Source organism: Anabas testudineus, chromosome 3 (assembly GCF_900324465.2).
Source record: "Anabas testudineus chromosome 3, fAnaTes1.2, whole genome shotgun sequence".
NCBI classification, from domain to species: domain Eukaryota; kingdom Metazoa; phylum Chordata; class Actinopteri; order Anabantiformes; family Anabantidae; genus Anabas; species Anabas testudineus.
The window spans coordinates 26686070-26712399 of NC_046612.1; the positions used below are offsets into that span (position 1 = coordinate 26686070).

At 37.5% G+C, this 26330-nt stretch overlaps 2 protein-coding genes across 4 annotated transcripts; one reads left to right on the forward strand and one right to left on the reverse strand.

Moving 5' to 3' along the window:
• Positions 1–10038: 10038 nt before the first annotated feature.
• Positions 10039–19897, reverse strand: mthfs (5,10-methenyltetrahydrofolate synthetase (5-formyltetrahydrofolate cyclo-ligase)). 2 transcript variants are annotated; one of them, XM_026378894.1, is made up of 5 exons: positions 19860–19897; positions 14177–14309; positions 13082–13413; positions 12299–12563; positions 10039–10612 (listed from the first exon to the last, which is right to left on the reverse strand). In XM_026378894.1, the coding sequence occupies exons 3-5, from the start codon at positions 13190–13192 to the stop codon at positions 10386–10388; spliced, it is 603 nt and encodes a 200-aa protein (XP_026234679.1). In that variant the 5' UTR covers positions 13193–13413; positions 14177–14309; positions 19860–19897; the 3' UTR covers positions 10039–10385. The 2 variants fall into 2 exon arrangements, with proteins under 2 accessions (XP_026234679.1, XP_026234680.1); XM_026378895.1 differs by lacking the exons at positions 14177–14309; positions 19860–19897 and having other exon boundaries at positions 13082–13434.
• zfand6 (zinc finger, AN1-type domain 6) lies at positions 17509–25794 on the forward strand. Of its 2 annotated transcripts, none has more exons than XM_026378893.1 (7): positions 17509–17641; positions 19890–20047; positions 21912–22017; positions 22123–22205; positions 23107–23298; positions 23469–23570; positions 25368–25794. In XM_026378893.1, the coding sequence occupies exons 2-7, from the start codon at positions 19897–19899 to the stop codon at positions 25514–25516; spliced, it is 783 nt and encodes a 260-aa protein (XP_026234678.1). In that variant the 5' UTR covers positions 17509–17641; positions 19890–19896; the 3' UTR covers positions 25517–25794. The 2 variants fall into 2 exon arrangements, with proteins under 2 accessions (XP_026234678.1, XP_026234677.1); XM_026378892.1 differs by lacking the exon at positions 17509–17641 and adding an exon at positions 18511–18622.
• Positions 25795–26330: the final 536 nt, after the last annotated feature.

The window sequence follows — 26330 nt, forward strand, 5'->3', positions numbered from 1 at the left end:
TTGTGTAAGAAAGTACAGTCGATCTAGACCTAGCCACAGAATAACAACTGATTTCACAAGCTATCAGGCTTGAGATTGCATTTGTACCTCCTTTTGACAGATCTGAGTGCACATGATACATGTCATACTTCTTACTTTTGTTGTGAATAAACACTCAGTAGGCAAACCTGTCTACCAATAATTAGTTTTCAATAAACTCTTTTGTGTTAACATGAGGATATGTTAATTTACGCACATGTCAAGTCAGAGCTCGAGTTTGCTGCTATTACTTGAAGGTAATAGCAGCAAACTCTACATGTGGTAATTTGTTAAGCAGATCAGAAGAGGACAGGAAAATAGGAAGCACTTATCTGCCTAGTTATTTAAAAAGTTTTTAAATAAATAGGCACATGATTGGGCATGTAAAAACAGTCTAGAACTACATTTATTTTATAACTAAAATTATTTGTCCATAAGAAAATTTAGAAATTTGATGAAATGTCATGACCAGCTGCAGTGTCTACACTCCTGGGCATTCTATTCATATGAGCCTACGCTTAATGAGGTTGCTACACATCACTGGAGTTCAACTGCAAAAGAATCTCTCTGTTGCTTAGAACATTATTCTGTTTGATCTCTCCTCACTGAAATATGATTCATTCATGCACTTCATAAGAGCTCTTTCTCTAGTCCATACTTATTTTTCTGTAGGTCTGCTTTTTACAAAAGACAAGACCTACAGTGTGTGTTTGCATCGGCGTTATTGGATGCCAGGGAGAAAAGGGGAGGGGGAAAACAAAACAAAAACTAAAAATTAAATAAATAAATAAAATAATAGTAATAATAATCAATATAATAGTAAAAATAAATAGTTAAAAAGAAGGAGAGGGAATGAAAGAAAAGAAAGGGGGTATTAGGACATCAATTAAAATAATGATGGAAGATAGTGAAGAAAGAAAATAATCTATAACAAAACAAAAATGAAAATAACATTTGTAACAACAACAATAATAGCAATAATAGTAATAAGGATATTGGCTAGATGGCCAATAATAACACATGAAAGGAGAAATAAAAGAAAATTGGGAACAACGATAATAAAACTTTTAGGGATTTGTGGGAAAGTGTGTGAAGTGTATGGCTTCTGCCCCAGATGTCTAATTTAATCCAAAGTAATTTATGAATGGATTCCATGTTTTATTAAAAGCACATATATAGTTTTTTATGTAGCTATTATTTTCAAAATAGTCTATAAGAAGAGGTTTTTGGATTTCCATTTTAAAATAACTATTTTTTTGGTGATAGTTAATAGTGGGATTCTATATTTAACTGGGAGATTGGCAACTTTGGTGATGTTTCCAAGAGAACAGAGAGATGGGGATGTAGGGATTCTGCAGCTTAGGATGGTGAATAGTTTCTCTGTCACAGCTGCACAGAGGGAGTGAACTGATTTGCTGCCCAAGCGACGTGGCAAGTAATTGTTAGTTCTACCCGAAGTGCATTGTAAGCAGGTATCTGTGTTCACAAATCACATTTCAAACTTTTTACTTTATTTAAGGTAGGTTCTGTGTATGGTCTTGTATTGTATTAGTTTTATATTAGAGTTGCTATTTATAGAAAATTTGTCATTACAGATTTCTATCCAAAAATCCGAGTTGGGGGAGAAAGTGAGATTTTTTTCCCATTTTGGTTTGGCCACTGCTGTTACTATGTTTGTATTTGATATGGTTTTATAGAGTTAAGATAGTGATTACTTTGGGCTTGTAATGTTCATAATCTGGTAAAGGTCACTAATGATCTTCTATTAGCATTGGATTTTTCTCTCGGGCTCGGGAGCTACAGGTGTCCATCTTAGCCATGATCTACAATCTTAGGTCAGCTGCTCTTGCATTAAGCTCTGTTATTATTATTGGGTCTTGGAACCCAATCTCTGATTGTGGGGAGGACAATTGTAATATCTCCCCACTGACCTGTCGTCCTGTCTCCCCCTTGCCGTAGCATTTGTGTTGTACCTCTTCAATCTCTAGTTGTGACATCAAGTGTTTCTTGCAGATATTAGAGCACTGTGCTACTAGTTGTTTCTGTGTTAATCTAGATGATGGGTTTCAAAGTATCCACAGTTCCCACTTCCTCATCATTTAGCTCCACTCACTAGGGTTACTTGTGTAGTAGCATTCCAATAGTTCCCTGTTCTCATGTCTTGTCCATGACTGTCTCATTCACCTCTCATCAGGTTGTCCTGGTTCCCCAACACCTGACGCGGACCTTGTTGACGAGTTTTTCGGCATCACTTTGGGACAGGATGCTCCTAATTTTAGCAATATTTCTAAGGTGGAAAAAGGCAGTTCTAGAGATTTCTTATATGTATGAAGTAAAGGAGATATCCTGGTCAAAGTTAATTCCAAGATTCCTCACAGTGTTACTTTAGGCCATATATATATGAGAAATGCTACCACAGGTTCTTTGTTTCTGCTCTGATCAGGTTACAGCCTTCATTGCCCCCAACAAATTCAGGTGACTCAGACAACTGCAAACTAATTTGGCTGATTACAGTACAGTACCTGTCAATTTTGCATTGCTGTTGCATTCTCATGGAGCCACACACTTTGTTATCTACTGTATCCCTTTAATGTTGTTTTATTATTTACTATTATCACTCTATTCTGTCTTTTTACATAACAAGTCAGTGATTTATACAGTTGTGATGTTCTTGACCATATTTCCACAAAATACACACTAGGAGACAGAAAATATAAAGCAGTGAAACGGGCATTTAAAAAGGAAAAAGGTATGTAGGATTGTAGGATATAAACAGGAAGAAGTCAAAGTGGAGTGGAGATATGTGGGAGGAGAGATATGTCTTCTTTTAAATGTGCACATTTAAAAGAGGGGGTGAGTGGCTCTCAGTGGTGATAATGAGCTGAAATTGCCAGTCAGCAGGAATTCTTCTCATCTCACCTACACACCCACAAAATACCACATACACAACAAACTGCAACCATGTGTACCTGTGTTCTAACTATCTTTAAAATGACTTGCTTAATAATAAAGATATACTGAACTTTATTGATTCCCACGGGGAAATTGTTTGGCCAAGAACACCTTAACATGTGGCCAGGAGGAGCCACTGACCCTGTGGTTCAGGGACAGCTTCTCAACTACTACTACTACTACTACTACTACTACTACTACTAATAATAATAATAATAATAATGATGATGATGACGATGATGATGATGATGACGATGATTATTATTATTATTATTAGCAATTATTTTTATGATGCAGTTTGTTATTATAAAGTGACAATGAGAGGACAGAGGAGCAGGTATGACTAAACATGCTAAACACGAACTGGGTGGAATAAATGCAATGGTTGAAGATGACCTGGTGGGTGAGAGGCCACTCCTCAGGGGTGGAGAAGAGTAGAGCTGTGTAGAAGAGGAAGTGTTAATGAAATAGTTGCATCCAGCAGAGATCATCTACTCGTTTCTCTTCAACTTCCTTCTACTGGCTGTAACAATGACCACATACACCAGTTAGGCATAACATTATGACCACCTGCCTAATATTGTGCTCGTCCCCCTTTTGCTGCCAAAACAGCTCTGATCCAATAAGGCATAGATTCCACTGGGCCCCTGAAGGTGTGCTGTTGTGTGCCATAACCTGTGGGTATGGCATGATGCCAGGTGGCATGGCATTGCAAAATCTTGTGATAGTTTTCCCTCCTCAAGATCCCTACCACTCTGTACAAGTCTATGCCAGTTGAGGACCTAAACTAACCTAAAAAATGCCATGATCCCTTGTTCTCAGCTGTGCAACACAATTGCAAAAGGGTTTTCTCATAATCAATTAGCCTTCTAAAACGAAACTTGAATTAGCAGCCATAGCAGGAGATTGATAGTAGAGGTAGAGGACTGACAACTGCTTATAATAGGCCTCTATGCAAAAATGTAGCTCATTCTTCTAATCTAATCTAAATTCTAATCTAAAAATCATCTGATTAATTGTAATATTTGTGAATTGCATGAAAATGTGTTTTTAACTTGAACAAATTGGAAAGATTTAAACCAGCCTAGTGCTGCCATAATGCAATTCTAATTAATCTCTGTTTTAATTCTAGTAAAAGTAGAAAAGCTTTATTTTATGGATATGTCAGTTTGTTAATGTTTTGTTATATTAGTAACTTTAAAATGTAGACCAAAGTCAGTGAGGCAAAGCTCAGCATACAGAACAGTTCTGTTCTGTGATTTTGGTGAATCCATACTCTTGTGATGTGTAGAATAGGTAGTTCTTCTGCTTTCACAAGGCAGTTGTGTTTGACTGCGGCAAAGCAAGTACAGATTGATTTTTATAACTGTGTCATGTGTTTTCAAAAGCCCAGTCTACATGGGTTTGTAAGACATCAGTATACAAAAACAAAGACAGCCAGGTCCAGCCTTTTACACCTTCACACATTATACAAGTCTCTGCCAAAACAAACAAACTAACGGACTTTGATGGTGTTTTGAATGTTGCCATTCCATCTTGTCTTTATAAGTACTCCAAAATATTCCAGAGTCTTGCTTACTGTAGGTATTATGTCAAATATAGATTTTCTTCTGTTTTAGTTTCAAAGTTTCTGATTCATTCATCCCATTCATTCCTGGGCTGGTCTCTGCTCCATTTCTGCACCTTCACCTGAAATCAGCCTAATTACTTTCACCTGTACCTCCTCCTATTTAGGCAGCACCACACTTACATCGACTTTACCAGATTATCTGCTACTGTCTCCAGAATTGACTCTCTAACCTGTGTGTGCTTTTGCAGGCTCTGACTTTTGCCTGGTCCTGAACTGCCTCTGCATGAGCTGACACTGACATGTTAGATTTCTTTTTTCTCTGTCCTGGTTCTGAATCTCTGACCTGCCTCTGGATCTCTGGATCTCTGTTTCTGCCTCTGGCCCTCTCATCTGACCGTAGTGATGGGCAGGTGACGCCTCATTAAAGGCTTTCCTTATAATTGAGTTGAAAAAGATTCAAGGCTTCGAGGCTTCAGTCTAACTAACACTGACATCATGTGGCCAACTGAAGCCAGAGCAAACTCTCAAGCACAAGACTGAAGCACTAACATGGTTTCAATCCTATGTCATCAATAAAAGTTAAGAAAATACTATGCAGCCATTTTAATCTGCTGATGTTTTTGTTCAAAAGTCTATACAAACAACAAGACCAGAGATCCTTTCTACTGCATCTTTGCAACCGATTCTGTTGTTTGGATGGTCACAAACATCTCACTTGAGTGTTTTTAGTACAGCGTTTATAGAAAAGTTTTTTATTCTGTAATAATATTTTCTCTGCCATGGCGTGGATACAGGATGGGAGTTGATCTTTTCCAAGCAACTGAATTTCTCATTCAAATTATTTTTTAAATGGTTGCATGTCTTGCAATTGTGTCAGCAAAACTGGGAGCCATTCGGGCACATTCATTAGCAGGAACATGTCTTAACATTTTGATTATTGGAATTGCCCTGACTAATGTATGTCTATCTGGGTTAGCTGAAGAAGGAGAAAATATATATGGTCTTAAACCTTAAACACTGCCTTGAGATGACTCATGTTGTGATTTGGTGCTATACAAATAAAACTGAACTGAATTGAAGTTGGTTGTCCGACCAGTGAATTAACCATGGATAAAAGATGACACCTGTTATTTTCCTTATTTAAGGAATAAATGGACTAATTCAGTGCGTTTATATCCACTTACTATCAGCTTTCCCCAAGTGATTTAATAATGTAAACAAGAAATCTGGTACCATAATTGGGGTAGATTAGTAAAGAAATCTGATTTCCCCATGTAGATTTATCCTGGACAACTTAGAACACTCTGCCATATATACTTACCAACCCAGTTTCTAAACAGCTTTTTACAAGAACACGTGCGGAAAGGAGCAGCTTGATGAAAGGGGGGAATCAATACTGTGTTATTTGAATTTCCAGTAACCAGGTTTCTTCATTGACATTTTTATAACCGTATTTACACAATTTACTTTTTCACCAGTTGACAGTAAATGTTACAAACAGGCAAACAAGTGGACCTACTAGCAGACAGACAACAAACAGAGTGAGATTTCCCAACAAGTTTTATTAACAAAATTCATAACAAAAAATATAGAACAGACATAATGTAATGTAAAACAAAAGGAACAAATAAAAACCTCAAAAGCCAGAACAAGAAGCTAAGTAAAGCTACACTAACAAACAAACTAACTGTACTGAAACTCACAAACTGTGGATGAAAAGCCAGAGGTCAGGGAAAAGGTGAATGGAGGGATCAGGATACAAACAAGGAAGACAGTTGACACACTAGCAAATGCCCGACAGACGGGACAGACACCAACTTAAATACAAGACACAGTAATGAAAAACACAAAACACCTGCTAAAAAACACACACCTGCTGCCACTCAAACCAGCTGAGACATGTCCCCGGAAGTAAGGGAAAACACAAACAGGAAAAGACAAAAATACAGAGACTTCCGGGGACACTGCCTCAGCTGGCCGGAGGAGGGAAACGTAACAGTAAAATTATTCTTGAGTTTTTGGGGGGGTGTTATATTGAATTCCCAATTTCATCAAGTCTAACTTTAGGTCTTGTATGTTAAGAATAGTGGTCACAGGATTGAAATACATTAAAAAGATAGTAGAAAGCTTTGTTCAAATAAAGCTTTTTAACAGTGTTTCAACAGACTCTCATAGACGTGCAGGTGCAGAGTGCAGCAGGATTTGATATTTCTAGTAAAATCAAAAAGATAATTCATGCTGTGATGCGCTCGCTTGCTATTTCTGTCTCATCCTTTAACGACGTAAAGATTCTGTAGATGGCACAAAAGCGTTAAAGCAAATGAGAAAAACTGTAAGAGTCAAATCTAAAGCAACTCTAGGAGGAACATAATATTGATTACATACTGCTCAGTGAAAGGGTTATTTTAATGAACTATGTCCTCTTAAGAATTTACCTTAGAGAGAAGGACTTCCTATTGCAACATAGCTTGGAACTGGATACAGGATGCAGCCATCCAAGTGTTAACAGACACTTTTTTTTGTTCTTTGTTAACTCTGAATTTGCTGTGGTGTGGTACAAAATAAATAATAATAATTGACAGATTACTCATTCCATACAATTACATTATGTAATGTTCCCGTGTTGTAAAGTGTTACTATTCTCACAGTGCAATGTTGCACTTTTAACTCAGTTTCTACTTTAGGAGCTACTGATTTAAGAATAGGTTCACATTTATTGTCTTGTATCAACACTCTGGTGCTCATGTGAACACTAAAAGAGATCTTTTATCCTGTTATCACTCCTAGTGTTTTACACAGGGTACAAAAAGACTGCTTTTTCAAGCCATTTCACAGTGAACAATAGTGTGAGTCACGCATAAGCTGAGCCACAGGCTGTGTAGACAGCTGAATTTATTATAATAGGGGTGTATCAGCTGCATAACATAAAAAAAACAAAGCTGTTAAGGCTTTCAGTGTAGACATGGCATTAGGCAGACTTTATGAAATCATATTGATATATTTGAGAGATAAGATAATAAATGTTTCTAAATGTTTTTGATACATTTATAAAACAAGATGGGTCACGTCAAATGCAACAATGGCTTGTAACAGGCTGTGTTCTAGTCATTGACTTACTGTCCATTTATCATAAGATTTAGTGTGAAATGATCATTATGTGCTGATTCATGAATATAATATCTCTGAGTCTGTTCTCTAGTAGCTCATACATAGCCTGCAATTTGGAGTTGTTCAAGAGCTTGCTCATTCGTTCCTCAGTAGCATGGAGTGTAGTGTCTACACACTTGTAACAGAAGAAAATACTCTTAAGTCTCAAAGAGAAGCTTCAGGTTACAGTTACTCCTGTGAGTGAAACATGAGCTGGTGTGCAGTTTGTGCAATTCAATTTATAACATTCATTTTGTTGTTTCTTTTATGTCAGAAAGTTCACATTTACACCACAACATCTCTCCTTAAATCATATCATATCATATCATAGTGTTATACTTACATTTGGTGGGTAGGGGGTTGTTGCAACCTGCTTGTTGACAATTAATCTGACACACAAACATACAAATACATTTGAGCATAATGTGTTGCATTTGATAGATACACTAATTAATTGTATTTCTAGAGTGCATTATGCATTGTAGAATTCTAAATAATGGCAAAACCCAGCAATAGATGACATTCTTGCAATAGGTCATTCCTAATATTGTACAGTTTCTTTAGGGCTCGCAGAGCTATGACTCTTTGTCAGACTGACTACAGTGCTGAAAATACTGGGGTTGTTTTTATTTACCTCTAATATTGAGGAATAATATGTGGTTCTAGCTTTATAGATGACTTTCTTTATTTACAGTAGCAACAAAAAGTATGTGAACTTTTTGGAATTTAATGGTGTTCTGCATTAATTTGTCATAAAATGTGATCTGATCGTCTAAGTCAAGAGTATTACCAAATATAATGTGCCTAAAATAATACAAAAACATCTGATGTTTTATATCTTTATTGAGAACAACCATAAAAACCTCTTAGTGCTAGTGGAAAAAGATCTCCATAATAACCTCTAAAAAGTTAGATGAAGTCAGGCATTATATAAGAAAATGCATGTAGAAATTCACCAGGTATCAGTTAGGCAAACAATCAAATAGAGACCTATTGCAACTGTGACTACTCTACCAAGAAATAGACGGCCGGTCAAAATGACCCCAAGACCACAACAAACACTCATCAGTGGGGTAAAGAAACAACCCAGAGTGACAGCAAAAGATTTGAAGGCATCATTGGAATTGGCTAACATCCATGCTTATTAGTCTACAGTGAGTAAAGCATTGAACTAGTAGGGTGTTTATGACAGAAAACCATGAAGGAAGCTGCTGCTTACTAAAAAGAGCATTGCTGAATGCCTGATGTTTGTGAAAGAGCACATTTATACTCCACAACAGTATTGGCAAAATGTTTTGTGGACTGATTAAACTACAATTGAACTATTTGGAAAGAACACACAGCACTACATCTGGCATAAAAAGGTCACTGCATATCATCATGGAAACATCATCCCAATCGGTACGGTGGCGGAAGCATCCTGATTTGGGCCTGCTTTGCTGCATCAGGTCCTGGTCAGCTTGCAGTGATTGAGTTCCCAAGTGTATAAAAAATTCTTCAGGATAATGTGAGTATATCTGTACGTCAGCTGAAACTCTGTAGAAGTTGAGTGATGCAACAGGACAATGACCCAACACATTAGTGCAAGTCTTCCACAGAATGGCTTCAGAAAAACAAAATCCGCCTTTTGGAGTGACCAAGTCAGAGCACTAGAACTTAACCCAATAGAGATGCTATGGAAGATCTTGAAGAGCCACACACATGAGATGTGCAAAGAATATGACAGAGCTAAAGCAGTTTTGCCTGGAAGAATGGGCTAAAATTCCTCCTGACTTCTTCAGCTCTGCCGAAATAAGGAAAGGTACAGGAAGTCAATCCTGTCAACAGCCATCACCTGATACAAAGACTATAGCCTGGCAGTGTGGGGCAGCTGTGAATCAGGAGGTTTTGTTGAGAGCAGTTTTCTACAAATCATGGGATTGTGAGACACAGTGTAAAAAACTCTTTGAGTACCAGTTAGATAGAAAAGCACTTTATAAGTGCAGACAATTTACAGTGTAGAGCACAAGCCTAATTGAGACAGATCCACACAGACTTCATGCAGTGAATGCAGTCAACGGTGCATCTACTAAATACTGACCTGAAGGGGGTGAATATTAATGCAAACGCTGATTTTACCATATATATTTATATATATACACACTCACCCTCAATATTACTCTCCATATAGAGATATTGAAGGACACATATGTGGTTATGGTTTTATAATTATAAAACAGGCAGTCTAAACCCTAAACAGGTAGCTAGTTTATTACAGCCAGTCTGGATTCTAACCTTCAACACATTGTGGTGATTATTTGATATTCTGCATTGCAGTTGGTTGCAAATAAACACAGACAAGAGCATGACTTATTATTATTTTATTTCCTGAAAATTAAATATATTATGGCAAACAGTTGTTTGTTTAAAGAAGCTACTATATAGCAACATGAACACAGCACCATTTTACAAACATTTTACACTACAAATGTCACATTTCATAGGTTTTTTTTATGTAGGTAACTTGGCCACTGCTTATAAAGCTAGAGTGTACTCAAGCATAAGCATGCTTAAGGTATGCAAACTTGATTACTGATTAAACTTATAGATGTCTGCAGTGAAAAGTGTAAATAGGACAGGTTAAACCATTAACCTGTAAACATGGCAAGCTGTTACTATACTGTCAGTTGTGAGCTCATAGACCACCATGATTGACTAGCTACTCATCATCCTCATGCAGGACTTCATCAATGAGAATGTCATTGTCACCAACAGGGATTTCCAGACACAGCTGCTCTTTGTAGGCCAAAGCAATTGTGTAAGGTTTTCCTTTGGGGTGTCTGATGCAGCGCTCCAAATAGGTGTCATAAAAGCCCTTTCCTCGTCCCAGACGCTTCCCTGACTGGTCAAAACCCAAACCAGGCACCACGATCAGGTCCAAGCCTCCTGTATAATAAGAACAGAGTGTGTCATCAGTTGAAAATGCCTGACGTGGCCTGCAAACATGGAACAATCTGCCAAACTTCATCCAATATGAATGTGTATAACTGACTTAAAGAAAAATACTCAATATACATAATACATTTAGGAACAAGTTAGGTAGTTGCTCTGACATGTAGATCACCATTTATTTGGACAATCTGTTGTATACCAGTCTGATCTATTATTTAAAATGCACCTAGTTTTGTGAACTTGCACAACATCTACAATTTTCTCCGTTACTCTTAAGTAACTCTTTGAACTGAGAAGATCAACCATGGTACTGCATCTAACATAATATACTGGCTTCTGCTTGGGTCAAAATGTACAATAATTAATACATGACATCACATGTTTAGCTGCACCAAATGCTTTTAAAAATTTTAAGTTTACTCAGGTAGGTACAAAATTTAACACTCGCGTCTATCATGGTTCTTACAGTTTATACTGGTATGAAAGTAAACAACTGTGATATATATATGTTTGTATTAAAGAGACATAGAAAGTTTTACGATTACTTTTACGATGTATATGGTCGTGCCTCTAGGGACTAATGCAGAGGTGGATAGATGCCTCAACTAAGACTATGTACCAACAGGTCGCTGATGAAGATGAAAACCTTGAGTACGACAGCTACACTGAAATCTACTTTGAATAAGTTCTAAGTCTCTTGATACTGAAGTGAATACTTGATGATGTGCATTATGAAAGCTGAACAGAGTGTTATATGCTGATGGCAATGTAAAAGTACACAGTATCGTGATGATTTTATGGTTGATTTTCTTTTATTGATTTTCTTTTTCATGTTTTATTTTCTATTATTGAAAAAGGATTTCTGATATTTACTTTTATTTTTCATTGTTATGTTTGCCATTTTATGTAAACAGGAGGGAAATGTATGAAAAATTGTACAGAGAGTTATCTTTTAACATTTGTTTCTCTCATGAAACTGCCATTTGTTATAACTTAAAGTGACTCTTGTGAAACTTGCCATTGCCCCTGCTACATAGTGCACAATACTTTTATCTTAGGGAGTCAGAACGGATGCTCCAGCATGAAATTCACTTCAAGATGGGAATCAACTGCAATGTCACAACTGCCATTGTTATGTCTTTACTCACAAACAGAAAAACATCTCCCTCTCATCTGTAATTTCTAAAAAGAACTGTATGTGTTAGAATCTTTAAGTATGTTTCTGTCAGTTCTGTGTGGATGTATTCATGCTTCATTGTGCAAGAGAAACTAAACTACTGCCTTAATAATCAGTAACCATTCACTTGTGAGGTTTTCCCTTGATGGCAGCGGGTTAACCTCTTAAGAGGATCAACATCTCTACCTGACGACTCAGAAGTCCTGTCATGTTACTTGTTGAGAGAAAGTATGTATCTCACTTTCCATGCTAATACTCTGGTCCCTTCTGAACTGTGTGTATCTGTGAAGTGCACTGACATACAGCGCTCTACCAATACAGTAGGTGCAGTAGGAGCTGCTTGCTCTCAATCACAGATATCCAACTAATTTAATACATATTGTCAAGACCTACCCTGCAAAGAGTAGGTCTCTAGTATTAATGTGTTATTAACAGGTGTATGACCTCAGCAGTATACAATTTGAATGGTAGATGATGAAATGTGCATTTGTGTACATGTTTACCTCCAAACAGTGCATCCTCTCTACTGTTGTCCCCTTCAGCAGGCTGTCTGATGTTCCATGATGTCAGAGGAAGAGTCTCGATGTCCTGCAGACTGCTGAGCTCCAACATGTCCATATGGCTGCTGCTGCTCTTATATCTGGGGATGAAGCAAGTTTTCCCCCGTTTAAAAATGTCTTTGATGATTTCCTCAGTGCGTACTTCATCATTCATGTTGAGAAACACTGCAATCCGCTTACAAGACACATACTTGGGGTGTTTAAACAGCTAAAAGAAAATACAGAAAGAAAGTTAGAATTTGTGACAGGAGCCCAAGAGCAGGGGTCAAAATAAATAAATAGCCTTCACATGAATATGATGAATCTAGTCTTGATTTGGAATAATTCATTGAATAAACTGCTGTGCGTGTTAGTTACAGAGGCCAGACTGCCTCGAAAAATAAAACAAATTAATAATTAACCAGTTTTGACTATGAGCAAGTTAACTTATTTAACCTAACTTTGGTAAAGTCAAGGGTTGTTAGACTACCTTATCCATTCGGCAAGGTTTACTAACACCAAAATAACGTCTTAATGCAATTGACTGATGATTTTGGAACAAAAGATTTTTCTGTTAGAATACTGGTGTAAATCTAGCTGCTAACTAACTAACTAACTAACTAACTAACTAACTAACTAACTAACTAACATTGCCTATTTGAGACCTTAACCATCAAATTCGACACGTTACTTGGCCTCATTAAAACACTGAATCTATATTTACAATATATTCACCGTTCTCGTTACCTTCTGTGAAACAACCAGAGACTGTCGTTGCTTCTCTTCGTTACTTAACGCTGCAACCCGTTGCTTTATTTCTTTCCTTAGCGCCTGCTTTGCTGCTCTTAATGCGGCCATTCTGCCCTCTGCTAACTTGCCCTCCAGCTGAGTGACCACTCACAGCTCCCGTGTTGTGCCAAATGTTGATAGAAGAGCAGCTGTGAACGGACTTCGGACACATGTGGACAGATACTGATCCCGCAAACCTGCTTCTTCTTCTTCTTCTTCTTTATTGACGAATTGCAAACCAACGCAAAATGTGTACACTGCCGCCTCCTGTTCCGGGTGTGTAAAAACTCCTGCAATGAAATCAGCCAAGTTGCTGGACTGCCAAGGAGTTCAATTCAAGTCAATTCAAGTCAATTCAAGTCAATTCAAGTCAATTCAAGTCAATTCAATTTTATTTGTATAGCGCCAAATCTCAACAGAGGTAATCTCAAGCCACTTTACTGTGTAAGGTTTAAGACCTTACAAAGTATAATTGTATAAAGAATTATATAAAAAAGAAGCCAACAGTCCCATTTGAGCAAGTTTTAGGCAAGAGTACAGAGGAAAAACTTCCTTTACAGGAAGAAACCTCCAGCAGAACCAGGCTCATAGTGGGCGGCCATCTGCCTTGACCGGTTGGGGTGAGTGAAAGAGAAGAGAGAAAAGAACAGCAGGCAATAAAGACAACAACAATGTTGTTGCGGCAGATGGCCACCCACTATGAGCCTGGTTCTGCTGGAGCTTTCTTCCTGTAAAGGGAGTTTTTCCTCTCCACTGTTGCCTAATTGAATTGAATTGAATTGAATTGAATTGAATTGAATTGAATTGAATTGAATTGAATTGAATTGAATTGAATTGAATTGAGCAGAAAGGGAGATGGCTTAGACCAGTTTTCTGTGAGACTGAATAGCAAGCAGAAGCAGGTGGATGGATCTGGAAAGATTTATAGACCATGGTGTTATGCCAGAAAGACTGTGAAAAGGATTTTAAAGGCTTTTGTTTTAGCCTGTATCCTCTGAATTGGCTTAGCTGGTGTAGACATCCTGATGACATAATTTCTCAACCACCTCCTACCTGTTGAAAGATCAGATGTTCACTCTGCACCATGCAGTGTAGGAAAACAATGAGAGGACTCGCTCAAGATTTCCACTTCCTCTCTCCAAAGAACAGCACTGAAGTTGCTACAACGGCTAATACAGCACTGTCCCTGTATGAGTAAAAGAAGACCAGAGGCAAAAGAGTGTGACAGCTGTTTGAAACAACAATGGTGATAACGCAGAGAAAACCAACAACCTTTAACTGTCTCCAACACAAACGTGAAATTTCTGATTAAACCAAAGCAGATCATATGTGCATGTATAATATGTGCAGGTACAGGATAGATTATAGTATGTGAGATGAGGGAATTATTAAAGGCTTTGATGAGCAGAGTTCATCTTTGAAGTATGTTACTGTAAACGTGTACTAATGCTTGATTAAGATATGTGCAAAAGGTGCATCATGCTTCTAAAATCTACAAGCTGACGTGAGATGCCTAAAAAGCCCAGCTGTGACCTAATACACCTCAACTATGAAATGACACAAACAATTTACAACAAGTATTTAATTTGTCTAATTAAGGAATTTCACAAACCAGTTGGATCAACTACATCACTAAAACCCCTCTCCTCTGGACTCCCACAACAATCAATAGTGTTTTGCTTTCACTCAATACATGAGATCCAGTTTATATTTTATTAGACATTCACTTCTATTTTTCTACCATGCTGTTCATCCCACACAGCCCTGGAACCTCACGTTCATCTTTCTACAAGCTCAATTTTTGTTTTGATTACTGCTGCACACTGACCTCTTCCATTCACAGCATACGGGCAGGTATTTAGTTTTATGAAGAGTGCTCCAGTCCAATGTTTATTCCTCTGCCCACACATTCAGGCTGCTACTAAGGTATCCAGAATTTTGAGAGTTAGAGTTGATGTCTTTAACCACTATAGTTATAGTCTTCTTGAGACTGTGATACTGTTACAACCTTAACAATTGGTTCCAGTGACATGGAGCCAGGTTCATTCATGCCTCTCTCTTGACTCTAATTGGTTTCAGGTCTATGATTAAATATTGGTAAATGAAACTGTATGAACAACTAACTGTTTGATGTTGTTAGATGTCACAAGGCTGTGACAGCATATGACTCAATATGTTGTTGCTTAAAAAAAAAATAGATATAAAAGTATCTATTTTCTCTTGGTTGAACTGATGACATTTTTTTTCTAGGCAGTACAGTAAGAGACGTTCACATCACTCTTAACTTTGAACAACTTTTGAGTATGAAAATATGAAGCCTATGCAGACAATGTTGAAATATCACCCTTAGATTATTACACTGACCAGAACATGTCATTGGGATTAACAGAACAGCACTAGGCTGGTTTAGATCTTCTCTATCAGATAGATTCTAGGTTGTGCATGTTAATAATTAGTTTTTCATGCTTACAAAAATTAGTTATGGAGTTCCACAGGGTTTTCACATTATATATGTCCCCCCTAAGGCAATGGCTATGGAGATTACACCCAGCTATATTTATCTGTGAAACCAAGGTAAATAAATCAATTATTCAAACTTCAACCATGCTTAAAATCCATTAAGGTCCTCAATTCAGACAAGACAGAGGTTAATCTATTTGGGCCGAATCTCAGAGATATGTTATTTAATCTTATTGCTACCCTATGTGACTACTGCACTACTGTGAGGAAACTCCGAATTATCCTTGAACGAGATATCTCCTTTACATAGTACATAGAATAAATCTCTAGAACTGCCTTCTTCCACCTGAGGAATATTGCTAATATTAGGAACATCATGTCTCAGTGATGCTGAAAAACTATTTAATGTATTTGTCACCTCTAGACTGGACAACTGTAATGCACTTCTAATTTAATGTACCACTTACTCCTTAAAAAAAAAAAAAAACTCCTGTTAATTCAAAATACAGCAGCTGGATTTCTGACTGTAATTAGCAAGAGAGATCATATTTCTCCCTGAGTAAATTTAGAAGGAGAGTGATTACATTTCCAACGATTCTAATATACCTTTTCTGTTTAAACAATGTTGGACCATAAAGACAAATAGTTCCAAAACACTGGGAGCTAGTAGTAGTGGTGCTGTTGAAGTAAGTGGTATCAGCACATTTTCAGCACAAGTTGAAATCAGCTAGGATTAAAGCATGTAGTATATTGTTGACATAGTAACAACTTTGGCATAGCATGGCTACTGATATGTTTTACAAAATTTTAGCTCTTTACCATCCAGCAGATTTATCTCCTCTTTCCATTCACCACAACCAGTCAAGGCAGATGGCCGATCATCATGAGCCTAGCCCTGCTGGAGGTTTCTTTGTCTAAAGTGGGATTGTTAATAATAATATTATATATAGTTATCTTTTGTAAGGTTGTTAACCTTACACTGTAAAGTAACTTGAAATGACTTTTGTTGTGAATGCAAGAATTCAATTTGTTTAAATTTAATTTCTGAACATTTTAGTTTCGAAAATCATCACTATTTATTTCTTCTACTCTAAAACTGACCCATCAGTAATAAAAATAATTAAGAAAAAAGCAAAGATTGTAGCTTCACAACAGAGAAATTAATTTTTTAAAGGTAAAATATTTATTGTCAATTTACATTTGTGCTGTAAACTGCAAAATAAATAAATAAATAAAATGGATAATAATTCTATCAATGAATAAAAGTAAAGTCAAAGATATGTGTTACTATGGAAACTTAGTGTGGGAACAAAACAGCTGCGGGTAAAGGTCTTAAACCTTAAATTTAAATCAGTAGTACTTACACAAGCTGAGACACATGCAAGCAAAACAAATTAAATACATGCCTGACCAGGATGATTATCAACTAAAGCACAATATGAACTGACCTTAAAGTGGCGTCTGCATTTTTTCCCATGTAGGCCGACAGTAGTTCAGACTTGCATAAATGATGAATTTAGTTCTTAGTACCAAAAACTAAATGATACATCACAAACCTGGGAAAGGCCATATTCCAAATGACCTGATGGATACTTAACTGTAACAGGATACATATAAAATGTTCAATTTGAATGTGGGTCCGGTCATTTCCATCAAAAGACTTGACGTCATCCACTTTTCACTTGTTCAATTGCAATTTGAGACTTGTGTTGGCCATATAAATAGCTTCCTTGCATTCTAATGATTACCAGTCTTGTCCACATCCTGCTCTTAATTCTTAGCTAGATCTTATCATGATTTAATTTAATTTTAATTTTCATGAAAATCATTCCTTGTCACAGTGAAGCCTACCTGTAATCTAATGATCATTATTATATTATTATTCAGGCTATAGAATTCATAAACCATTCTTAGAAATGATTCAAATAGCAACTGGTATGGTTGTTATGGTACAGGAGCTTGATGCCATCACCAAGCTTTAAGTATCCAGCTAGCTGCAAATTTTGAAACATCAAAGTTTCTGAAAGGACAGCGTGGCGGAGGAGTCACAGTGGTAAGGTAAGCTGGATTTAACATAGCCTACATTATATGTCTGTGCTGCGTACAAGTCTAGGTTTTGGTTGCTCAGCAGCTGTTGCCAGGATAGAGGTAGCAGAAGTACATAAATATTGTGACATGTAAAAGTTCAACTACTTACAACTACTTTGTTGTAAGTAACAGTACTAACTAGCATCAAGCAACAGTAGCTAACAAACAGTAGCTAGCTGCATGCTTTAAAATGTAGACGTACTACAACAGTAGGCTACAAGTGAACTAAAGTCGGATAAAAGAACCATGTATTTTAAACACAACTGCATTTCATGCTGTGCATAAATAAACGTGTAACTTACTCTTAAATGTGAAAATAATGGGACCTTAAAGAAAATGTGGACCATTTCATAAAATAAATTGTTAGGATTATCTCTGCATTGATAATATCAAATACATAATAATACACTGTTTTTTATTAGTTAATTATTTTTTGCATTTGTAAAAATGAAGCTAGCTGTAAAATAAATATAACAGAGTAAAAGCACAACATTTCTCTTTGGTACACTGTCCAGACCTGAGCAAACAGGCCAACAGCCTAGATGCAAGTTTCAGACTGCAGGTTCAGAAACATTACATTAAATGTGTCATGTAAGATTTTTGTGCATTGTAAATTTAATTGAATTGTTTATTTCATTGTTTATTTGTTTATTTTATTAAGTCAGAAATACGTCTCATTCCTAAATATCAACTAAGTATTGACCAATATCAGGTGTTTATTTAGGCCTGAGACATATTTTCACTTCCCCCCTGCCCCCAACCAGCTGTTTACTAAAGACAATAACAAATGATTGACGTGTCATGTAGCTAATAAGCTCAGTAATATGGGCTGGCTTAAGCAGCAACCATCCAATCGCGTATATCGTTGTGGTGCTGACTGGGGAGCGACGCCTCTCATGTCGGATGTATCGTGCGTCGAGACGGAAAAAGAGGGGGTTTGGGACTAGCGAGGTCAGTCAAACGTCAAGTTTGATTCTAACCTAAAACCTTTTATAAAAATGACTCACTGAGAAGTCTGTTGCCAAACTCAGGGTACCGAGGCTTTTACTAGAACAGCACAGCCGTTGAAGCAGGATATGAGAAGTTTAGTTTTAATTGACGGCATTTAACTGTAGAAGAGTCTTATTCAGTTTTCTTCCAGGTCTTTATTTTTAACGAAAGTTTTGGCGAGTTACACACTTGTTGTCCTCAAGATATTTTATAGTATTTGGCTTCATAGCATCACTGTGATTCGTGTGTCAACAGTCTCTAATCCGAGCCTTTAGCTTAACGTAGCTGTGTGTGGACAGTGTTGTTAGTTAGAGCACACTTCTGTAAACGTGTGATGGTTGTCTCTGAACTATGAACTATGAACTTTGTCAAACTGTCATTAAGCCTAACTTTCTGTGTAGTTATTGTGTGTGTGTGTGTGTGTGTGTGTGTGTTTGTGTTTGGGGAAGTGTCACAGGACAGCATTCTGCCGGTAACAGTCAGCTGTAATGGTGGTCAAATTACCTTCAAATTAGCTTTTACATGACAACTTTGCACACTCTTGGGATGGTTTTCAAACAATGCTGAAGGGTCTCAGTACTTTTTTAAACTTCTTTGCTTTCACCTTCGGGTCCAACTTATTCCAAACCAACTTAATTGGTTTAGATCAGGTGATTGTGAAGGCAATGTCATATGATGCAGGACTCCATCGCTCCCTTTTTTGGACAAATAGCTCTTACATAACCTTGAGGTGTGTTGTCCTGTCGGAAAAAAATGATGGTCCCACCAAGTGCAAACCAAGTGGGATGGCATGTCACAGCAAAATGCTGTGGTAGTTATGCTGCTGCGCTCAAATCACCCACAGTGTCACCAGCAAAACATCCCCACACCATCACACCACCTACGCTTCACAGTGGAAACCACACATTCAGTAACTGTCCATTCACTCTCTCTACATCTAACAAAGTGACAGCTAATGATGGACTGGCTTTACTCTGTACTTAACTAAGTGTTTCCTACCATAATATGGATTTGTACAGAAGCTGTAGTACCACTAGTAAGGCTCACACACATTAAGAAGGCAAGAAATGCCTCAAATAAATAAATAAATGTCCTCTGAATATTAAACAATGCATTCTTTGCTATGTTAAAATGCTATTTTAGCATTTTTTTTGTTTCAAATATTAAAAGTTATATTATATTATATTACACTACTGACCTGCACACTTCAACTCTTCTCCCCCAACAGGAGAGACATGGCCCAGAAGACCAACCAGAGCCAGGCTCCTTTGCTCTGTTCCACAGGCTGTGGTTTCTATGGCAATCCCAGAAATAACAGCATGTGTTCAGTGTGTTACAAAGACTTCCTCCAGAGACAAAACAGCAATGGATGCATTAGCCAAGCAGGTGGGAGTTAAAACAAAGTTAAGTTAATTATTAAGAACGATTTATAAAAAAACAACAACAACCTGTCTCTTGTGAGTGCTGCACTACTGTAGATGTAATAATAATGTGACAGTATTATAGAAGTGCAATCTTTAATAGGTAGAACACTCAAAAAAATTATAATTTGAGTTGTCAAAGGACAAGTTTACAGTCAGTTCAACAACAACTCCATATGTCCGTGTAAACAGTAAAACAAGTTCACATTCTTCCTGCTCATGCACGCCTTTAATTGGTCCCTTCAGAAGATGGATCTTATGTAAGTGATTTGAGCCAACATCCACACAAAATCCCCTAAGTTCCATTATAAAAGCTTTTGGAAGACAGGACAAATGATTTAAACGATTAAGATCTTTTTCAGTTTTTACCTGACTGTTGATAGATTTGAATATTTGCGAAGTTGACCTTCAACTATTCTGTTCCTTAAGCATTTGATAAAGTTAAACTCTAAGCCTGTCATGCAGTCTAAACATAACAAACGAACAAACATACATTATATTGCCAAAAGTATTTGCTCACCTGCTCTCGCATATGAACTCAAGTGACATCCCATTCCTAATCCATAGGGTTCAATATAACGTCGGCCCACCCTTTGCAGCTATAACAGCTTCAATTCTTCTGAGAAGGTTGTCCACAAGGGTAGGAGTGTGTTTATGGGAATTTTTGACCATTCTTCCAGAAGTGCATTCGCAAGGTCACACACTGATGTTGGATAAGAAGGCCTGGCTCTCAGTCTCTGCTCTAATTCATCCCAGAGGTGTTCTGTCGGGTTGAGGTCAGGACTTTGTGCAGGCCAGTCAAGTTCATTCACACTAGACTCTGTCCATGTCTTTATGGACCTTACTTTGTGGAAGAGGAAGGGACCAGCTCCAAACTGTTCCCACAAAGTTGGGAGCATTGAATTGTACAAATTAGTTCCTTTCCCTGGAACTAAGGGGCCAAGCCCAGCTCCTGAAAAACAAATAATAATAATCAGTGCTTTACACCACTGCATCCAACGCTTTGCATTGCACGTATCGGGGTGGCTGTGGCTCAATAGGTAGAGCGGTTGACTGCCAATCAGAGGATTGGTGGTTTGATTTCCGGCTGCCACGTCACATACCAAAGTGTCCTTGGGCAAGATACTGAACCCCTAGTTGCCCCCGGTGAGTCAGGTCAGCTGCATAGCAGCTCTGCCATCAGTGTGTGAATGTGTGCGTGCTTGTGTGTGTGAATGGGTGAATGAGACGCAGTGTAAAGCGCTTTGAGTACCAGCTAGGTAGAAAAGCACTATATAAGTGCAGAACATTTACCATTTACCATTTTACTTGGTGATGTATGGCTTGGATGCAACTACTCGGCCATGGAAACCCAATTCCATGAAGCTCTCTGCTTACTGTTCTTGAGCTAATCTGAAGGCCACATGAAGTTTGGAGGTCTGTAGTGATTGACTTAGCAGAAAGTTGGTGACCTCTTCGCACTATGCCCCTCAGCATCAGCTGACCCTGCTCCGTCAGTTTACGTGGACTACCACTTCGTGGCTGAGTTGCTGTCGTTCCCAAACACTTCCACGTTCTTATAATACGGTTGACTGTGGAATATTTAGGAGCGAGGAAATTTCACAACTGGGTTTGCTGCACAGGTGGTATTCTATCACAGTTCTATGCTGGAATTCACTGAGCTCCTGAAATTGACCCATTCTTTCACAAATGTTTGTAAAAACAGTCTGCATGCCTAGCTGCTTCATTTTATACACCTGTGGCCATGGAAGTGATTGGAACACCTTATTCCGACTATTTGGATGAGTGAGTGAATACTTTTGGCAATATAGTTTATTTTGTCATTTCAGGTTCATCTGCTGACAGCAGCATTGGAGGGTCTCTGCTAGCACCGTGCTCCAACAGTGCTACAGTCACCTCACCAGCAGCCACAGGTGCAGAATCTGGACACTGCAGGTACTGCCTCACCGTTTATTCTGATAATGATCAGTTTATTTCCTGTTCTGTAAACAGTAAATATTATGTAGGTTATTCTTACAAATTATTATCCACTCATTTTAGTGGACTAACATCAGCCTCAGTAACCTCAACAGAAGAGAGTACCCCAGGAACGAAGACCAATCAGACGGGTGACGGTTTACAAAGTATAATTCCTTCTACTTCCTCTTGAACTGTCCATTAGTATGCTTTCTCTATGCCAATCGTATACATCAGCACTGATTGATGCTAGCACAGAGGTGTAGATGATTAGTCAGCAGGGGTTTTTGAAGACTGATCATTATACATTTTTTAGACATCAGTTTTAGATTGTTAAAATGTTTTATTTCAAACTCTTTAAAAAGTAGGCTTTCACTCCTCAGTCAGCAGGTCTGAAGTCCAAATCTAACTGTGAGAAGTTTACATGGTTCCAAAAACAAACCTACCGTTGTCCTTGTTTGTTATACTTTTTTAAACCTTGTTTGTTTACTTATCATATCTGCTGCATATCAGATAATTAATAATAAACTAAGCTGAACTGAGCCCTTCACATTAATCTGCTGCTAAAAAAAGGGGGCAAAAGGACTAACTTACTCTCATTGATATTTCAGATTTGTATAGATTTACATAATGGAAGAGTCACATAATGGTAATGTGTAAGAAAAAATGCTAGTAGTAGTATTTTTTACAACTTAAATTTTTACTCCTGCACACTCTAATCCCACTACCACCCATCAACAAAACCAAACAGACTATTTTCCTGAGTAAGAACACGTCTGGCCCTGACTATCCCCTGCTACGTGCTGCATGTATATATTCAAATGAAAAGTTCCAATATTTCACAATATCAACATGTTATCAGAATCTTATCAGACTTGTAAGTTTTAACCTTGTACTGTTCAGGAAGTACCAACTGGTTAGACAGACACTCTGTGTAAACTAATTGTAGAAGAAAAGCTAATGCAAGTATCTGATGATTAAAACCTCTTATCCAGAGGCAAGAAACTGGAGAACAGGGACCTATGAGCTGCTGCTTTCTGTGTCTATGTGATTAATCCATTCCTTTAGGTTCATGCATGCCAGACAGAGTAGCAGCAGTAGGCAGCGAGCAGGAAGGTCAGTGTTCAGCAGGTAGCTCAGGAACAGTCTCCTCAACCCAGAAGGCAGTGCTGATGAATAGTACTGCTGCAAAAAAGTGCTCCCATAAAAGCAGGAAGAGGAAGCTTGAGGAGCCTTATGAAAATATAGATTTCAAGACAGGTGAGTGATGAACTAGCTGAGGGGGCAAGCCAAAGTCAAGCTAACTGTCTACTGTGGATTGTCATCATGTTCATGACTTTCAAGTTCAGACTACGATAGGCTTGTTTCATATGAGTTAATCGTTAGGTGCCTTTTTGTTTAATTATATGACTGTTGTGTTTCTCCGTCAGCATCTGAAGCGTCAGTGTACACATCTGCAGAGACAGAGGTGGTTAGACCTAAAGCCAAGAAAAAACGCTGTTTCATGTGCTGCAAGAAAGTCGGTCTAACAGGTATGGCAGAGAGAGTCTACTCTTATTCACTCATCTGATAACATCTGGCTGAAAAGCAGTGTTTCACTGCCCTCTCTTGGAATAGCCATGACTGAAGCACTAAATATTAAGTTGCTTATTCCACACATAGACTGATTTCAAACCTAATATTTGGTGTTAATTCCTATACCTCTTCTCAACCACTAATCCTGCTCAGGGTCACAGGGAGCCAGTGACCATCTCAGCAGACATCTGAGTTAGAGGCAAGACATCTGACTCCATGACAACATTCACATCCTTGTCAGTTTAACTAACCTGCAAATTTTTGCACCTGGGGTTTTGTCAAAACCATTACCTTGTTGTGGTATTCACTAAGCTACAGTGCTACCCCTTTAGTGATCTCACAGCCAAATGGACAGATGAGACCAAAGCTGAGTTGTTTGGCCTTAATGGCTAGCTTCATGTTTAGCAAAAACCAAGCCCAGCATTTCAGCAGAATCACTTCAAACCCACCATCAAGCATGGCAGTGGAGCTGTGATGATTTGGGCTTGTTTGTGAGGCCGCCTGTCTGATGGCTAAAGCTCAGTTGAAATTAGGTCATGCAACAGGTTAATAATCTGAAGCATACCAGTAAATCTACATTTGAATGGCTGGAAAAATAAAAGAAGGTTTTTGAATGGCTTTGTTAAAGTCCAGAAATTAACCCAATTGAAATGCAGTAGCAGGACCTTAAGAGAGCTGTGCATGAACAAACAGCAATGCTAGCACATTTTCAGATATAAATAAATTTCATAATTTTAGCATAAAAACACTTAATTAAATAAGGGGGGTTCTAACTTTGTAGCATGACTGTATACAAGTATATGCTATTGAATTGACTGCATAGTCCAGTGGAACAAATAATGATTACAGGGCTAAAAATATTGAGAATATTTAATAGGGGTGTGGCTGTGGCTCAATAGTTAGAGCAGTTGTCTGCCAATCATAGGATTGGTGGTGACTCAAAACAGTTGAGTCAAAACTGGAATTTACGCAATTATATGCTTACTAAGAAGAATTACCCATTCAGTTGCATGAAAAAACTAATTAAATATGTAAAATTTTGTCTATCAAATATGCAAATGTCAGTTATAGTCATTAGATATAGATGACTAGTCAAAACTTTTTAAGTTAAATAAAAAATAAATAAATAAATAAAAATCTCTTTGATGGAATTTTGATTAGTCATATTAACACAGTATAATAATAATTCTGATTTGGCACTCTTTTCTCGGGGTGTCAGTTTTATTAATTTTGTTTTTTTTTTAAACATCTGTTGAACCATAACTCAAAAGCAATGTCTGAGTTTCATGAAGTAATGTTTTAGTCATTTTTTAATTATTCTTACTTTTGTCACTTTCAAAATATTTCCGTGAGCATTATGGATTTTTCTTACTTTAACACTTTCAACTTTTCAAGAGTACCAACAATTTTTTTCCATGTGTGTATTTTGTCATTTTAGAGGGAGTTGTGTAATAATTGTTTGGTAAACGGCAGCTGGCCAAAGTGCAGTTTTCTAGCCAAAGACAATCTGCACACTTGCACTTTACATTGTGTATGCACTACCTGTACAGTTGCTGTTTATTGTGTACCCTCCACAGTTCATGGTTCATTTACCCATTTACTAATGTACACTGACAGCAGCAGCTCAGGATGGTAATGTTAGTAGACCACAGGGCAGTGTATAATGACCAGGTGGTAAGGACTTCATTACACTTTGCATCAGCAATAAGTGTGTTAGTTTATCTAATCCTTAATGTTAATGCTTTCTCTTGCAGGCTTTGACTGCAGATGTGGAAACATGTTCTGCAGCATCCACCGGTACACAGACATTCACAAGTGCACCTTTGACTACAAAGCGGATGCTATAGAAAAGATCAGGAAAGAAAACCCTGTTATTGTTGGAGAGAAGATCCAGAGGATCTAAAACTTGTGAGAGCAGGAAAATAAATCATGCACAGTATGTTCTCAGTGTCATGATTAGTTGATTTTTAAATTTGTTAATGGGTTGCTATGTCAATTTTTCAATAGTTCATAAATAACTAAATCAGGGTAAGGAGTAATCAAAATACAAATAGTAAATATGCTGGGGCTTCTCAAAGGGCTATGCTTGTTGTACCTAATCTAAAAATGTAAACTTAGCAGTGGTTTCTACTTTTTTGTATTTAGTCTAATTTAAATTAAAAGTGCCAAACTTTGCTTTCATGTCCTCAAAACAGCTTCTTATTTGTTTCTGCCTGTTGATATGGGTTGTACCACACCTGTGTATGATGACCAATTGTGAAAAGCAGTTATAATTTACTGAGAATTTAGTTCATCTATAGGTACATAAAAGAGGAGCCAAGAGTTGCTGTGGTGAATTTATGTATTTTTGGTCACTGTATTCATCATTTAAATAATGGACAGTTCTGGTCATAAAGGAGAGAGAAAATGGTGAGTTGTAGAAAAGACTGAGACATTTGTCAAACATTTTTAAAATAACTTTGTAAAGTCTGGACACGTAGACAAAATGTAAAATGCATGCAAATGGGAAAAAAAGGTTTGCACTTTGTTAATAATACACTGCTCAAAAAAGAAAGAAAAGAAAAAAAAAAAGAACTCTTTTCTGCCACTGCTGTAAATGTCTCTGACCAAACAATCAGAAACAGACTTCATTGAGAACGTTATGCTGTCTGTAACATCGTTCAGCATAAGCAGTTTGGTGGTGAGTCAGTGATGGTCTGGGGAGCAATATCCATAAA

Excerpts from the sequence above, each read along its gene's own strand:
- mthfs (XM_026378894.1), bottom strand. The coding sequence starts at position 13,192 with ATGGCCGCATTAAGAGCAGCAAAGCAGGCGCTAAGGAAAGAAATAAAG. Across the intron at positions 12,564-13,081 it reads CTCTGGTTGTTTCACAGAAG|CTGTTTAAACACCCCAAGTA; the intron begins GTAACGAGAACG and ends ATTTTCTTTTAG. Across the intron at positions 10,613-12,298 it reads AGAGGATGCACTGTTTGGAG|GAGGCTTGGACCTGATCGTG; the intron begins GTAAACATGTAC and ends CTTATTATACAG.
- zfand6 (XM_026378893.1), top strand. The coding sequence starts at position 19,897 with ATGGCCCAGAAGACCAACCAGAGCCAGGCTCCTTTGCTCTGTTCCACA. Across the intron at positions 22,206-23,106 it reads GACGGGTGACGGTTTACAAA|GTTCATGCATGCCAGACAGA; the intron begins GTATAATTCCTT and ends CCATTCCTTTAG. Across the intron at positions 23,299-23,468 it reads AAATATAGATTTCAAGACAG|CATCTGAAGCGTCAGTGTAC; the intron begins GTGAGTGATGAA and ends TTTCTCCGTCAG.